The sequence below is a fragment of the Bos indicus genome, chromosome 5 (assembly GCF_029378745.1).
Source record: "Bos indicus isolate NIAB-ARS_2022 breed Sahiwal x Tharparkar chromosome 5, NIAB-ARS_B.indTharparkar_mat_pri_1.0, whole genome shotgun sequence".
Classification (NCBI taxonomy): domain Eukaryota; kingdom Metazoa; phylum Chordata; class Mammalia; order Artiodactyla; family Bovidae; genus Bos; species Bos indicus.
In genome coordinates this window covers 25,102,861-25,117,275 of record NC_091764.1, presented here as the reverse complement: position 1 = coordinate 25,117,275, position 14,415 = coordinate 25,102,861, and the positions used below count along the sequence as shown (strand labels likewise).

The 14,415-nt window shown below is 40.0% G+C and overlaps 1 protein-coding gene across 1 annotated transcript in view; it reads left to right on the top strand.

Moving 5' to 3' along the window:
- Nucleotides 1-14,415, top strand: part of LOC139183069 (uncharacterized protein C3orf20 homolog) — a 97,064-nt gene that overhangs the window by 18,803 nt on the left and 63,846 nt on the right. Inside the window, exons 5-6 of the mRNA XM_070788971.1 lie at nucleotides 9,673-9,832; nucleotides 11,971-12,193. Of these exons, the coding sequence (XP_070645072.1) occupies nucleotides 9,673-9,832; nucleotides 11,971-12,193 (383 nt within the window). The remainder of the gene's footprint in view (nucleotides 1-9,672; nucleotides 9,833-11,970; nucleotides 12,194-14,415) is intronic.

The window sequence follows — 14,415 nt, the reverse complement described above, 5'->3', positions numbered from 1 at the left end:
CTGCATATCTGAGGTTATTGATATTTCTCCTGACAATCTTGATTCTAGCTTGTGCTTCATCCAGCCCAGCATTTTGCATGATGTACTCTGCATATAAGTTAAATTAGCAGGGTGACAATATACCGCCTTGATGTACTCCTTTCCCAATTTGGAACCAGTCTGTTGTTCCATGTCCAATTCTAACTGTTGCTTCCTGACCTGCATACAGATTTCTCAAGAGGCAGGAGGCATATATCTCTATGACTTAGATTACTCTAGGTACCTCATATAAGTGGATTTATGCAGTGTTTGTCCTTTTGTAACTGTCTAAGAAGGCAATGGCAACCTACTCCAGTACTCTTGCCTGGAAAATCCCATGGACAGAGGAGCCTGGAAGGCTGCAGGGTCACTGAGGGTCAAACACGACTGAGCGACTTCACTTTCACTTTTCACTTGCATGTATTGGAGAAGGAAATGGCAAGCCACTCCAGTGTTCTTGCCTGGAGAATCCTAGGGATGGGGGAGCCTGGTGGGCCGCCGTCTATGGGGCTGCACAGAGTCGGACACGACTGAAGCGACTTAGCAGCAGCAGCAGCAAGTTCACTTAGCATAATGTCCTCAAAGTCTCTCCTTGTTGTGTCATGTGTGTCAGAATTCCACCCTTTTTAAGGCTGAATAATATTCCATATGCCATATTTTATCTATTCATCTGTCGGTAGACACTTGGATTATTTCCATACTTTAGCTATTATGAATAATGCTGCAATGAATAATGGTGTTCAAATCTCTCTTCAAGTTCCTGCTTTCAGTTTTTTTAGATATATTCCCAGAAGTGGAATTGTTGGATCATATGATAATTCTATTTTTAAGTGTTTGAGGAATTACCCTACAGTTTCCCACAGCTGTTGCACTATGTTCCGTTCCTACCACCAGTATACAAGTGTTCCAATTTCTCTGTATATCCTCACCACCACTTTTTCTTTTAAGAAAAAAAATAGTTGCCATCCTAATGGGCATGAGGGTGGTTATATTTAACTTTTTAAAAATCAACTTTATTGAAAAATTATTTATTTACAGTAAAATCATGCACTTTAAGTTTATACCTGATGAGTTTTGACAAATGTATAACCTGTGTAACCACCACCATCACAATTAAGATATAATTTCTAACACACCTAAAGGTTCCCATGTGCCCCTTTCCAGTCAGTTCTCCCTGTTCCTGGCCGCAGATAGTCAGTTCTTTCTGTCACTGTTAATTAGATATGTATTTCTAGTGTTTCATGTAGGGAGAGTCGTTCACACAAGAACCAGTAGGCACTCTTTTCCTTCTGGCTACTTTTGATCAGTTTAATGTATCTGAGAGTCATCCACGTTACTGTATATATCTGTTTCTCCCTTTGTATGGGCGAGTGGTATTGTCTTGTATGGGTATACCACACTTGACCCTTTCACCAGGTGGACATTTGAGTGGACCATTTGAATGTCCTTTCACCAGTGGACATTCGTTTTCAGTGTTTGGCTATTATGATTAAAGCCAAAATAAACATTTGTATGCACATTTAAAAAAATTATCTTCCCTCATAAAACAATGGTGGAAAAAGATGGTGGTAATTTTGTTTGATATACCTACTCAGTGAAATTTAAAGTTTACAATTTGTTTTCATTTCCAACATTTTTCAAAATTTAGTGTCCATGCAATCCTGCATCTATGAACCCTCGTTTCTAGAGAGAGCACTAAATGGCATTTGGGACCAGATAGCTCTGGTTCAGAGAAGGCAATGGCACCCCACTCCAGTACTCTTGCCTGGAGAATCCTATGGACGGAGGAGCCTGATGGGCTACAGTCTATGGGGTCACTAAGACTTGGACATGTTTGAGCGACTTCACTTTTACTTTTCAGTTTCATGCATTGGAGAAGGAAATGGCAACCCACTCCAGTATTCTTACCTGGAGAATCCCAGGGACAGAGGAGCCTGTTGGGCTGCCGTCTATGGGGTCGCACAGAGTCGGACACGACTGACACGACTTAGCAGCAGCAGCTCTTGGTTCAGAGAAGGCAATGGCACCCCACTCCAGTACTCTTGCCTGGAAAATCCCATGGACGGAGAAGCCTGGTAGGCTGCAGTCCATGGGGTCGCTAAGAGTCAGACACGACTGAACAACTTCCCTTTCACTTTTCACTTTTCACTTTCATGCATTGGAAAAGGAAATGGCAACCCACTCCAGTGTTCTTGCCTGGAGAATCCCAGGGACAGGGGAGCCTGGTGGGCTGCCTTCTATCGGGTCGCAGAGTCGGACACGAATGAAGCAACTTAGCAGCAGCAGCAGCAGCTTAGTTATGCAGTACCCCCTAGAATATTTCAAAACACATCCCTTGTCCCTACAAACTATCAATAAGTGCCTGTTATGCCATCAGTCAAAGGCCCATGCACATTTCTGAATGTCCAAAAGGAAAATGTATTCACTTGGGTTGAGAACTTTTCTATACCAATTATCTCTGGGGACATATTTGAGTGTATCATGTGGGGAGATCAGTCATAAGATTACTGCACTAATCTAGCCAAGATATTGTAGACTGGACTAAAGTAGTGAGGATGGAAAATAGATGAGAGTACAAGTTAATTGGGAGGCAGAAGTCATAGGACTGTTTTCTGGCTTATGTGTTGAGATGAAGAACAAATCACTAAGGAAGAGTAGGTAGAATAAGGAAAGAAGAGGGCAAGTAAGCCAACACTTAACAGTCTGGTAACCAGGTAGGAGGAGAACCATGTGGACACGATGAGTTCTGTGTCCGTTCCCCTCTCGCTGTAGTGTACTACAGGGGTTGGAAAGCTGAAAACTATTTCCAGACACCCTGGCAGATGGATTTCTGGATTAACATCATCAGTTAGATGCATTAATGTGAAATTTGGAAGATGGAAATAAGGGAAAACCTTCTTCTTGCTTAGGCAAGCAAAATCATGAAGAAATTGGGATTTCCCACAATAGTGCTGCATCATCCAGTCATGGATACTGAGATGTAACTGTGGCAGCTTCCAGGTTCCAAGGATACAGTATCAGTTCACTGCTCCTGAGCCCAACAGCCTGGTGGCAGTTCCCTGAATGCACCTTCCTGATGTGGCAGAGGCCGCAGCCTCCCTGGCCAGTCAGTTTGGTGTTCTGGGAGCAGCTAGAGATTGCCACTTCTGCTCTTTCAGGGATTTTATAACTATATACAAAATAGCTGGAGAGGATTTTATTTCCTGAAATTGAAAACTACGCACAAAATGAAGAGAAAGAGTTTCCAGATGAGGGAGTGGTAACAGAGTGAGCCTTTCAGGGAGGCCAAGCAAATAAGAAGTAAAAAGTACCCATTGGGTTTGTCTCTATGGGGATCAGTAGTGACTTCAACAAGAGCCATTTCAGGGACAGATTGAAGTAGAATCCTGATTACAATAAGTTGAGGAACAGATATCTGAATACTGTACATAGAGATTCTTGTGTTATTGTTGGCATTTGCTTATGCTTTGGATTAGTTTGGTATGAAAGAAGAGGGGTGTTTTAGACCCCAGCTCTCAAAGTTTTCTAGACTGCTTAACTTCTTACATGTCAAACCACTTAAATGCCTCACTCTGCATTGATGAGCTTTCTGATCCCCAGATTGCCATGACAGTGGTCCTCAAATTCTCCTTCTTCCTCACTGTGGCAGACTTAACAGCATCCCCATAGGTTTGGTTCTGTAGTTATTTTGGGAGGAAACAATCTGGCAAGCTTACATTCAGAAGACACGATTTCTTTTCTGTGAACCCCAAACCCTATTTCCCTCTATTTGCTCTGCTACATTCTTCTGAAGTACCTTTCCTTCCCCATAATTTCCACACCTCTGCATCTGATGCCATGTAAGAAGGCCTTTGCTGGTTTCTGTCTCAGATGAAAGTGAAAAGTGAAGTCACTCGGTCGTGTCCGACTCTTTGTGACCCCATGGACTGTAGCCTATCAGGGTCCTCTGTCCATGGGATTCTCCAGGCAAGAACACTGGAGTGGGTTGCCATTTCCTTCTCCAGGGGATCTTCCCAACCCAGGGATTGAACCTGGGTCTCCCTCATTGCGGGTGGATGCTTTACCATCTGAGCCACCAGTGAAGCCCCAGATGGAAGAAGGCAAATCCATGCACTCTGGTCCAGGCCTCTACAGCTTCTATCACTGAGTGGGATAATCTTCAGTGTTTAAGTTGTCAAGAGATCTTGGCACTGTTAAACTGGTGATCATTTTTTAGTTATTTAATATAAAACAATATTTATAAATGATGCTCCTTTTAGTATTTACAAACTGACTGAAATATACTTACAGTCACAGTTTTCCAATATAAGGAATTTACTTTTTTCCCCCATATGCATGGTCTTTAGTTCCTAAGGGAAGTAATATCACAAAAGAAAACCCTCTGGTGTTCATAGAATGTGGTAAGTGCCTGTTGGCGGGGAAGTAGATGACAAAACAGCATGTACTGTTTGATTCCACTTTTGTTCAAAGAAAAATATATTCTTGGGACTTCCCTGGTGGTCCAAAAGTTAAGACTCCACACTTCTGATGAAGGGGGCGTGGGTTTGATCCCTGATGGGGGAACTAAGATCTCGAATGCCATGCAACCAAAAAAGAAAAGAAAAATATATTCTTATTTGTGTATTTTAAAAGACTGCCTATTTTTTGTGTTGAATATATTACTTTAGAAATACGAAAAAATTTTTTGAAATGTGTAAAGGACTCACAAAGGTAAAAACAATATGGATAATACTAACAGAAACCAAATCAGAAAAAAATTATATTTTTAATGTGATGCAGTTCTGAAGGTGTGAGTGCTGTAATTTATATTCACTTCTTTCAGATTTAGGATGAGGACTCTTTCTCCACAGGGCATGAAAAGGCTTCTTGTGCTATATCCTTAATAAAGATGGACATTTATCTCTTGAATTCACAAATAGCACAAAGTAATTATCAGAGTCCCTTTTTGTAACTTCTGAAAACTCCTACAATCAGCAGTTTTCCCTTCCCCTCAAAAATAAATGTTCAAGGTTGTGCGAGCAAGAATCTTCTCAACTGTGACAACTTACTTTTAAAAATCATTATTAAAGACGGATTCTTTGCTTTTTAGATGTTTCATATTTTCTTTGTACTTTATTTCCAAAGAAGAATGTTAAAGCATGCAATTTCAAAGAAGGTTTTTTGTTGTTTCATTTCTTCCTGATAATTTGTTTTCACAGGAATAGTTGATGAGCTAATTTTAGCATACCAAAACACCAACAATTGTAATAAATCTACTATTGAGCAAGGAAGACCTATCACAGCCAAAAATAAATAAATAAATTTTAAAATAATATAAAAAAGATAAAATAAGTAGTATGAATCCAACTGAACCAAAAAAGCCCAGTGAAAAATGAAACAGAAATACAACTTTGTATAACACATAACTTGTAACTGAATGACATAAAAATGTTGGTAAGCTGGAAGTGCCTATTGCTCTTTCTTCCTCTTTTATTTACTTATTTTAATTTTTTTGACTGTGCCAAGTGGCATATGAGATCTTAGTTCCATGACCAGGAATTGAACATGTATCCCCTGTAGTGGAAGTGTGTGTGTGTGTGTGTGTGTGTGTGCCTAGTCACTCAGTTGTGTCTAACTCTTTGCAACCTCATAGACTGTAGCCCAAAAGACTCCTCTATCCATGGGATTTTCCAGGCAAGAATACTGGAGTAGGTTGCCATTCCCTTCTTCTGGAGATCGTCTTGACCCAGGGTTTGAATCCAGGTCTCTTGCATTGCAGGCAGATTCTTTACTATCTGAGTCACTAGGGAAACCCCTTTTTCTTCCTCCTTTTTGAATCTGATTCCAAACAGGGATAAGAAGCCAAATAGAAGTCAAGGCACTGAGACTTCCCTGGTGGTGCAGTGGATAGGAATCCACCTGCCAATGCAAGAGACACAGGTTCGATCCCTGGTCTTGGAAGATTCCACAGGCCGGGGAGCAACTAAGCCTGTGCTCCACAACTACTGAGCCCACACTGTAGAGCCTGAGCGCCGCAACTACGGAGCCTGCACGCTGCAGTTACTGAAGCTTGTGTGCCTAGAGCCTGTGCTCCACAAGAGAAGCCACCACAGTGAGAAGCCTGCACACAACAGAAAATAGTACCCACGTGCCACACCTAGAGAAAGCCCGAGGGCAACAAAGACTCAGGGCAACCAATAAATAAATAAATTTTAAAAATAAAAAAAGAAATCAAGGCATCTATTACTGAAAGTCCTCCTAGGTAGAGGTGGATTGGAGAAGATAGCTCGAACCTGAGGCCAAAGTGGAGTTTCCTAAATCCTTCCCCTAATGGAAAAAAACTAGTAACCCTGTCCATCAAAGCGCAAGCTGGCAAATGGGAACAGGGAGTGGAGACACATCTACTGGTGGTTTTGTCACACGGGAATAGCATATGCAGGGCAAACTCATGCTACGTATGAGCAAGTGGTCGGCAAGAGCAAACTGTGTTCTGACCCAAATAAGGAAAGGTGGTCCAGTGTGGCAGAGTCTCACCTGCACTTCTTGGCTACTATGGGAGAAAATATTTAAACGAAAATCTTCTTGTGCCTTCCCTGTTTATTTCAGGGTCTTTCTGTTACTCTGCTTTAACAAAATCTTTTTCATTGTAATCCCAACAATTGTCTGAACAACATATCCTAAGAACTGTTGAAAAGGTGCCGCTTTGGAGAATGTGGTCAGGTTAAGTAACCATCGTCTGCTCTTGCATTAGCTAAATTGTATCCTCCCATGTGAGAGAATGAGGGGATGGAAGAAGGAACAAGACACGCCCACCCTCATGAGATTTCTTGAAGAGAGGATACGAAGGACCCTCCTATGGAAATGTGAGGAGATGAAGTTTTTTTCTTAATAAAAAACTCTGGCCACACTTCCAAGGCAATTAAAGAATGGTCTTTTCCAAAAATGGTGCTGGGAAACTGGATAATCCATACGCAACAGAAGGAAGTTGGATCTGGTCCTTACTTTATATAACTAAATAATAGAGCTAAAAGAAAGAAAAAAACATTGGTGTAAATCTTCATGATATTGGATTAGGCAATAGTATCTTAGATACAACAGCAAAAGCACAAGTGAAAAAAGAAATTAAAAAACAGATCAATTGGACTTGATCAAAATTTAAAATGTTTGTGTTGGAAAAAATATCATCAAGAAAGTAAAAGGCATCTTAAAGAATGGAAGAAAATATTTGTAAATCATATATCTGATAAGGGACTTAGAATATAAAGAACGCTTACAACTAAATAATAAAAAGATGAATAAACCAATTTTTTAATTGGAGAAAAGATCTGAATAGACATTTCTTCAAAGAAGACACATAGGATGTGAGGGCGATCTGGTTGCGACATCTGTCACCCCATTGATCGCCAGGGTTGATTCGGCTGATCTGGCTGGCTAGGCCGGTGTCCCCTTCCTCCCTCACCGCTCCATGTGTGTCCCTACCGAAGCTGCGCGCTCGGTCGGTCGAAGAGGACGACCATCCCCGCTAGAGGAGGACCGGTCTTCGGTCAAGGGTATACGAGTAGCTGCGCTCCCCTGCTAGAACCTCCAAACAAGCTCTCAAAGAAGACACATAAATCTATGTCAATTTCATTCTATTAAAAACTTAAAAGAAATTCTCTTTGGTAGTGATTAACCAACTTAGTAAACATGTAATGGGGAGAGGCTTTAAGAAAGCAAGGAATCAATGTGGAGGTTTTTAATACCCAAGAAATTTTTGTAAATAGAAAAATGCAATCACTTTAGTGTTGAAATAAAAACTAATTTTTTTGGAGTGACCATTAAACACCCAGTTTTTGTTAAGTTTAAAAGTCAATAAAAACCTATTTATTCTATTTTAAACTCTACTAAAATAACAACTGTCTCCTTTTTTCTTGATTAATATTTGATTAACTCAAACTGAACTGATTAAACTTCCTTTAACAATGACTTATATACAACTCAATGAATAACAATCCCTTATATATTTTAAAGTGTGTGTATTTTTATATATTTTGCTCCTAAGTACCTCAAATGCATATTTATACTCAAACAAAATATTCTCTAGTTTTTAACTTTTATAAAGCAAATAAATTAAATTTGGGGAGAATCTCAAATTCTCTTAAATATTCCAATTATAGTTTTGAACTTAGTTAAATTATATTGAACTTTTAAACTTAATAATCACAGGTATAAAATCAGTCAACTCAGTTTAAACTGAAAGCCCAAGAGGAATCTCTCAGATTCTCTAATTTACCAAAATAGCTTTAATATTGCAAGCATAACAAATACACGAGTATCCCAGTGATTCAAAATTGCTTTATACACATTAAAGCTTTGATTTACTTTATTTCCTTATTTAAATTCTAAACTTTTCTGGGGATTATTTATCCAGCATCTCCTTATTTTTGAGGCTGAGGCTCAGGACCTAAGACATGCATTTTTGGGGTAATTTTTATCAAGCTTTCAAATGGGTTCTCTAAGTCCTTTTTAGAGTCATCATGACAAGAGAGTTCAAGTCTGAATCCTTCAGATAAGGTTGTTTTTTTCCCAGGTTCATCTTTATTGCCTGATTTCTGTAGACCAAATTCCTCAAAACCTCACCGTCTACTTCATTATTCTCCTTATGGGTCTTTGAATTCTCTCCCTTCTTCACATTCTTCTTGTGTTCAGAATATCTCTCATATCTTCACCTGTCCCTGTCATAATACACTCAAATTGTGCAAATTACACCTGGATAATGATTTCAGTTATGCATATGTTTTATACATAAATGTTTCTCTAATTCTTTCTCTAATTATGTATACCCTGGTGGCTTAGATGGTAAGGAATCTGCCTGCAATGTAGGAGACCCAAGTTCAAGAAGATCTCCTGGAGAAGGAAATGGCTACTCACTCCAGTATTCTTGCATGGAGTATTCTCTGAAGCCTGGCAGGCTACAGTCCATGGGGTTTCAAAGAGTTGGATACAACTGAGTGACTAATACATAATGGATGTATATAAAACTGAAATGTTAGCAATTTTCCTAGTCACATAAACTCATCCAAACCTAAGTATCTACTCTAATATATCCAAATTCATTGTGAACAGATCATATATACTACTATCTATTTTAAAGTTTAATGCCTTCATTATTTACTTTGAAACTTTCTTCTGCTAAATGACTCAGTATTGCAAGTGGTAAATTTTCGTGCTCAAAACACTCTGGACTTTTGATAACATAGTCTTTGTGCTCTACCCTAGTGTCTATCTGTCTAGTTCTTCTGAGCTGACTATGAGCTCCTAGAGAACATGGCTTTTTCTTCCCTCATTTTTTGTTGTGCTAGAATATATATAACATAATATTTACCCTATAACATGATATTTACCCTTTAATAATTTTAAAATGTGTAATTCAAGGGAACAGTGTCAAGGGAACAGTGTCAGTGTCACATATTCACAAGGGAACATGACATATATGTATAGATAAATAGATAGATATCTTTAGTCCTTGTTTCTTTCCTAGTGCCTGGCCTGTAAATGACACTAGGAAAACGTTTGTTGGACAACCTACTGAATGAATGAACGAGTAAATGAATGATCCGATGTTTGATAATTATATAAATTATCAAACTGCCTCTCTCTTTTTAATAAACATATATAACATTTCTTGTTTTGAAGCCTTCAAGTTTAACAGACTCAGTGGATATAGCTACATTTGATCCAGTAATGGACATAAGCCCTATGTCTGACGTGGTGGCCATTATTAAATTGAGAGGACTACAGACAAAGGCCAAGCATATCCTACTTCAATGGCTTGATCACTACAGATTTGCCTTAGGTCAGTTATAGAATCCGTTGTGTTGTTCCACATAATCCATTTCCATCATTCAGACTTCTAGCAGACTAACATTTAAATGCCTCTTCCTTCCAAGGTTTCCCAAGGGGTGAGTTTGTAAACTGGAAGTGCTATACACTATAGATCCTTAACACAGATCCAGGTGATCTGCCATTGTAAGAAAATCAAAGGAGCCAACCTTAATTTTTATTTCCTTCCTTTTTGGAAAAGATAATCTTTTTGGCCAACTTATGTGTTTTCATAAAGGAAGGTGCTTTCATATTCATTTTTTGAATCAGAAAGTACTTTTGCTCCTCAACCATCACCACTCAATCTCTCCACCCAAACCTCTGTTCTTGCTAATGTCTTTTGTTAACTTGCTATGTTGAAAGGGGCTCATGTCCTCACATTGGCATGTGCTGCTGTAATGGCAACTCACAGCTTGTATTTGGAGACAGTTTCTGATTACCTGTCACTGTTTCAATTCTTGACTGGTGACATAACGCAGTGGATTCTCATTATACATGGTAGTTAGATTCTGTAGCATCTCTACCAATACTGAATTAGTGATATCAAACTGCCACTCCTGGGGAAACAGAGAGCAAGCTTCTTGAAAGCTTCTGGTCACAATATTTTCAACTGATCAATATATAATCTACATTATATGTGTTTCTGTATAAAGACACCTTATTAAATACATACTGTTGATATATTAAGTGAACCTATGGTCAACAGCTCTATGAACCATGCCTGAACAGTAACACAAGCATTTTATCATGAAGGCACATAGCAACCTTCTTGCACTTTGGAATAGTAAACAGCACTTCAGTACTAAGCTTGCAGGTGATTTTAAACGGCAAAATCACCAACAAAAGGCATAAAAATGTGCAAAACGTGGCACAAAATAGACCATGTAAAGGACACTGGTTTACAGTATGAGCAGGGAAACAAGAAGCAAAGCATCACCTTGTTTAATCTCAGCTGGGAACATGCATGAAGCCATCAAAAAGTTTTACCACTCTCCATGTCACTCTGACCACAGAAGTGCAACAGATACTGATTTGGAGTTATAAATATGTTTTAGCAAGTAGGCAAATTCACAAATATAGAATTTGTGAGTGATGAGCATCAACTGTATGCTAAATCTAAAAGGCAAGCTTCTCCATTTGAGGAGGTGATTTGCTACCTACTATGGTATATAGTGGGCTTCCCCCGTGGCACTAGTGGTAAAGAACCTGCTTGCCAATAGGAGACATAAGAGATGTGAGTTCGATCCCTGGGCTGGGAAGATCCCCTGGAGGAGGGCATGGCAACCCACTCCAGTATTCTTGCCTAGAGAATCCCAAGGACAGAGGGGCCTGGCGGGCTACAGTCCATGGGGTCTCAAAGAGTCGGACACAACTGAAGCACCTTAGCATGCACACATGCATAGTATATAGCAGAGTTCCCCAAAGGATGTGCCACAGATGTTTAACACAGAAATTGAAAAATGGAACCCCTCAGCCCTCGGGCAGCCAGCTGGGCTGGGGTGATTGAGCCCCTCAGATTGTTGACTCCACCTGCAAGGAGCCTAGTAATTTTACCACTGTGTGCCATACAAATACATCATACTTTCTTTTTATATCATATTTCTATGATAATGATCTATTATATATAGGGGTTTATAGTCTACAATTTTTGATTTGATGAGAAAAATTTGTGAAGCACTATGTCTAATCCTATGGTACAACTTTCAGAATTAAATAGCTATGCTCAAAGCCTGGTTCTGCCTCTTTCTAGCTGAGTGGACTTGGACTTACCTGTGATATCATAAAAAAAGAGTACCTCGTGAAGGTACTTCATTCAATGGGATTATGTATTTACAGTACTTAGCACATTAGCTGGTACAAGGTAAGTACAGACAATCTCTCCTATGGATCAGATCTGTTGATAACCTAAAATTTTCTTTGTTTATTACATAGATGCTATATATTCTCTGAACAGACCACGTAGTGCATTTAAAATAAAAGAACCAACAGAAAGACAATTCTGTAAATGGGTGAAGGAGTGTCCAGATTATTTCAGCCAACTTAGTCCATATAGTTCCACTTATAGTGACCTAGGTTCACTAAGCAGTAAAGTATATTCTGTTTATGTTTTAGGAATAGAAACCCGACATATTTGCAAAATGCCCAAGTTTCCACAAAAAGTGGTCAGAAGAAGAATCTCAACAGCAAAATTTCCTTTGAAACAAAGTACAAAGGAAAGCAATGAGAATAAGGAATATCTTCGATACCAAAACACCTTCCTAAAACTAAAGGGTATGTTTAAGCCTTTGCCTCTCCGTCAAATTCAGAAGACCCCAGCCAGCAGTCCACCTGTCAGGTAACCAGCTTCATTTGTCTTAATAATTCATGATTCAGCTTACATTTGAAAGCACTTTAGATGAATATCTCATTCAGTCCACCTACAAATGCTGAGCAAAGCCTGCTGTTCAGTCGCTTCATGTAAGAGTTCTCTAAGCAGACTGAGTTAAGGTGTTGCCACTTATGTGCTGTCAGTGAAAAATCTTTCTTAAAACTTGGACAGGACTTTCCTGGTGGTCCAGTGGTTAAGGTTGTCCGCTTGCAATGCAGGGGGCATGAATTTGACCCCTGGTGGGAGGACTAAGATCCCACATGACCCATGGTACGGCCAAAAGATTTTAAAAAACTGAGACAAACTTACATGCCTTGATTCAATCATTTGAGTTTTCTCCAATCTGCTTCCCAAGAGGCTGCCCATTTAGCAGAAGGAATTTGAATTAGGAATCAAGACTCTGTTTTTACCTCTTCAGTGAACACTGATTGTATGTCAGAAATTTCTGACTCTGCAGTTCTAATGGTGTAGATGAACCTAGAGCCTATACAGAGTGAAGTAAGTCAGAAAGAGAAAGATAAATATTGTATACTAATGCATATATATATGGAGTCTAGAAAGATGATCAGAGAAGGCAATGGCACCCCATTCCAGTACTCTTGCCTGGAAAATCCCATGGATGGAGGAGCCTGGTAGGCTGCAGTCCATGGGGTCGCTAAGAGTCAGACACGACAGAGCGACTTCACTTTCTCTTTTCACTTTCATGCCTTGGAGAAGGAAATGGCAACCCACTCCAGTGTTCTTACCTGGAGAATCCCAGGGATGGGGGAGCCTGGTGGGCTGCCGTCTACGGGGTCACACAGAGTCGGACACGACTGAAGCGACTTAGTAGTAGTAGTAGTAGTAGTAGTAGTAGTAGAAGTAGAAAGATGATACCAAAGAATTTATTTGCAGGGCAGCAATGGAGAAACAGACATAGAGATTAGCCTTATGGACATGAGAAGCGGGGAGGAGAGGGTGAGATGTAGGGAGAGGAACGTGGAAACTTACATTCAGTTCAGTTCAGTTCAGTTGCTCAGTCATGTCCAATTCTTTGCAACCCCATGAATCTCAGCACGCCAGGCCTCCGTGTCCATCACCACCTCCCGGAGTTCACTCAGACTCATGTCAATCTAGTCAGTGATGCCATCCATCAATCTCATCCTCTGTCGTCCCCTTCTCCTCCTGCCCCCAATCCCTCGCAGCATCAGAGTCTTTTCCAATGAGTCAACTCTTTGCATGAGGTGGCCAAAGTACTGGAGTTTCAGCTTTAGCATCATTCCTTCCAAAGAAATCCCAGGGCTGATCTCCTTCAGAATGGACTGGTTGGATCTCCTTGCAGTCCAAGGGACTCTCAAGAGTCTTCTCCAACACCACAGTTCAAAAGCATCAATTCTTCGGCGCTCAGCTTTCTTCACAGTCCAACTCTCACATCCATACACGACCACTGGAAAAACCATAGCCTTGACTAGACGGACCTTGGTTGGCAAAGTAATGTCTCTGCTTTTGAATATGCTATCTAGGTTGGTCATAACTTTTCTTCCAAGGAGTAAGCGTCTTTTAATTTCATGGCTGTAGTCATCATCTGCAGTGATTTTGGAGCCCCCAAAAATAAAGTCTGACACTGTTTCCACTGTTTCCCCATCTATTTCCCATGCAGTGATGGGACTGGATGCCATGATCTTCGTTTTCTGAATGTTGAGCTTTAAGCCAACTTTTTCACTCTCCTCTTTCACTTTCATCAAGAGGCTTTTGAGTTCCTCTTCACTTTCTGCCATAAGAGTGGTGTCATCTGCATATCTGAGGTTATTGATATTTCTCCCGGCAATCTTGATTCCAGCTTGTGCTTCTTCCAGCCCAGCATTTCTCATGATGTTCTCTGCATATAAGTTAAATAAGCAGGGTGACAATATACATCCTTGACGTACTCCTTTTCCTATTTGGACTTACATTACCATATGTAAAATGGATAGCCAACGGGAATTTGCTGTATGGCTCAGGAAACTTAAACAGGGGCTCTGTATCAACCTAGAGGGGTGGGATGGGGAGGGAGATGGGAAGGAGGTTCAAAAGGGAGGGAACATATGTATATTTTTGGTTGATTCATGTTGAGGTTTGAGAGAAAACAACAAAATTCTATAAAGCAATTATCCTTCCATTAAAAAATTAATTAAAAAAAATTCTGACTCTGGAAATGGTAAATGAGGGCC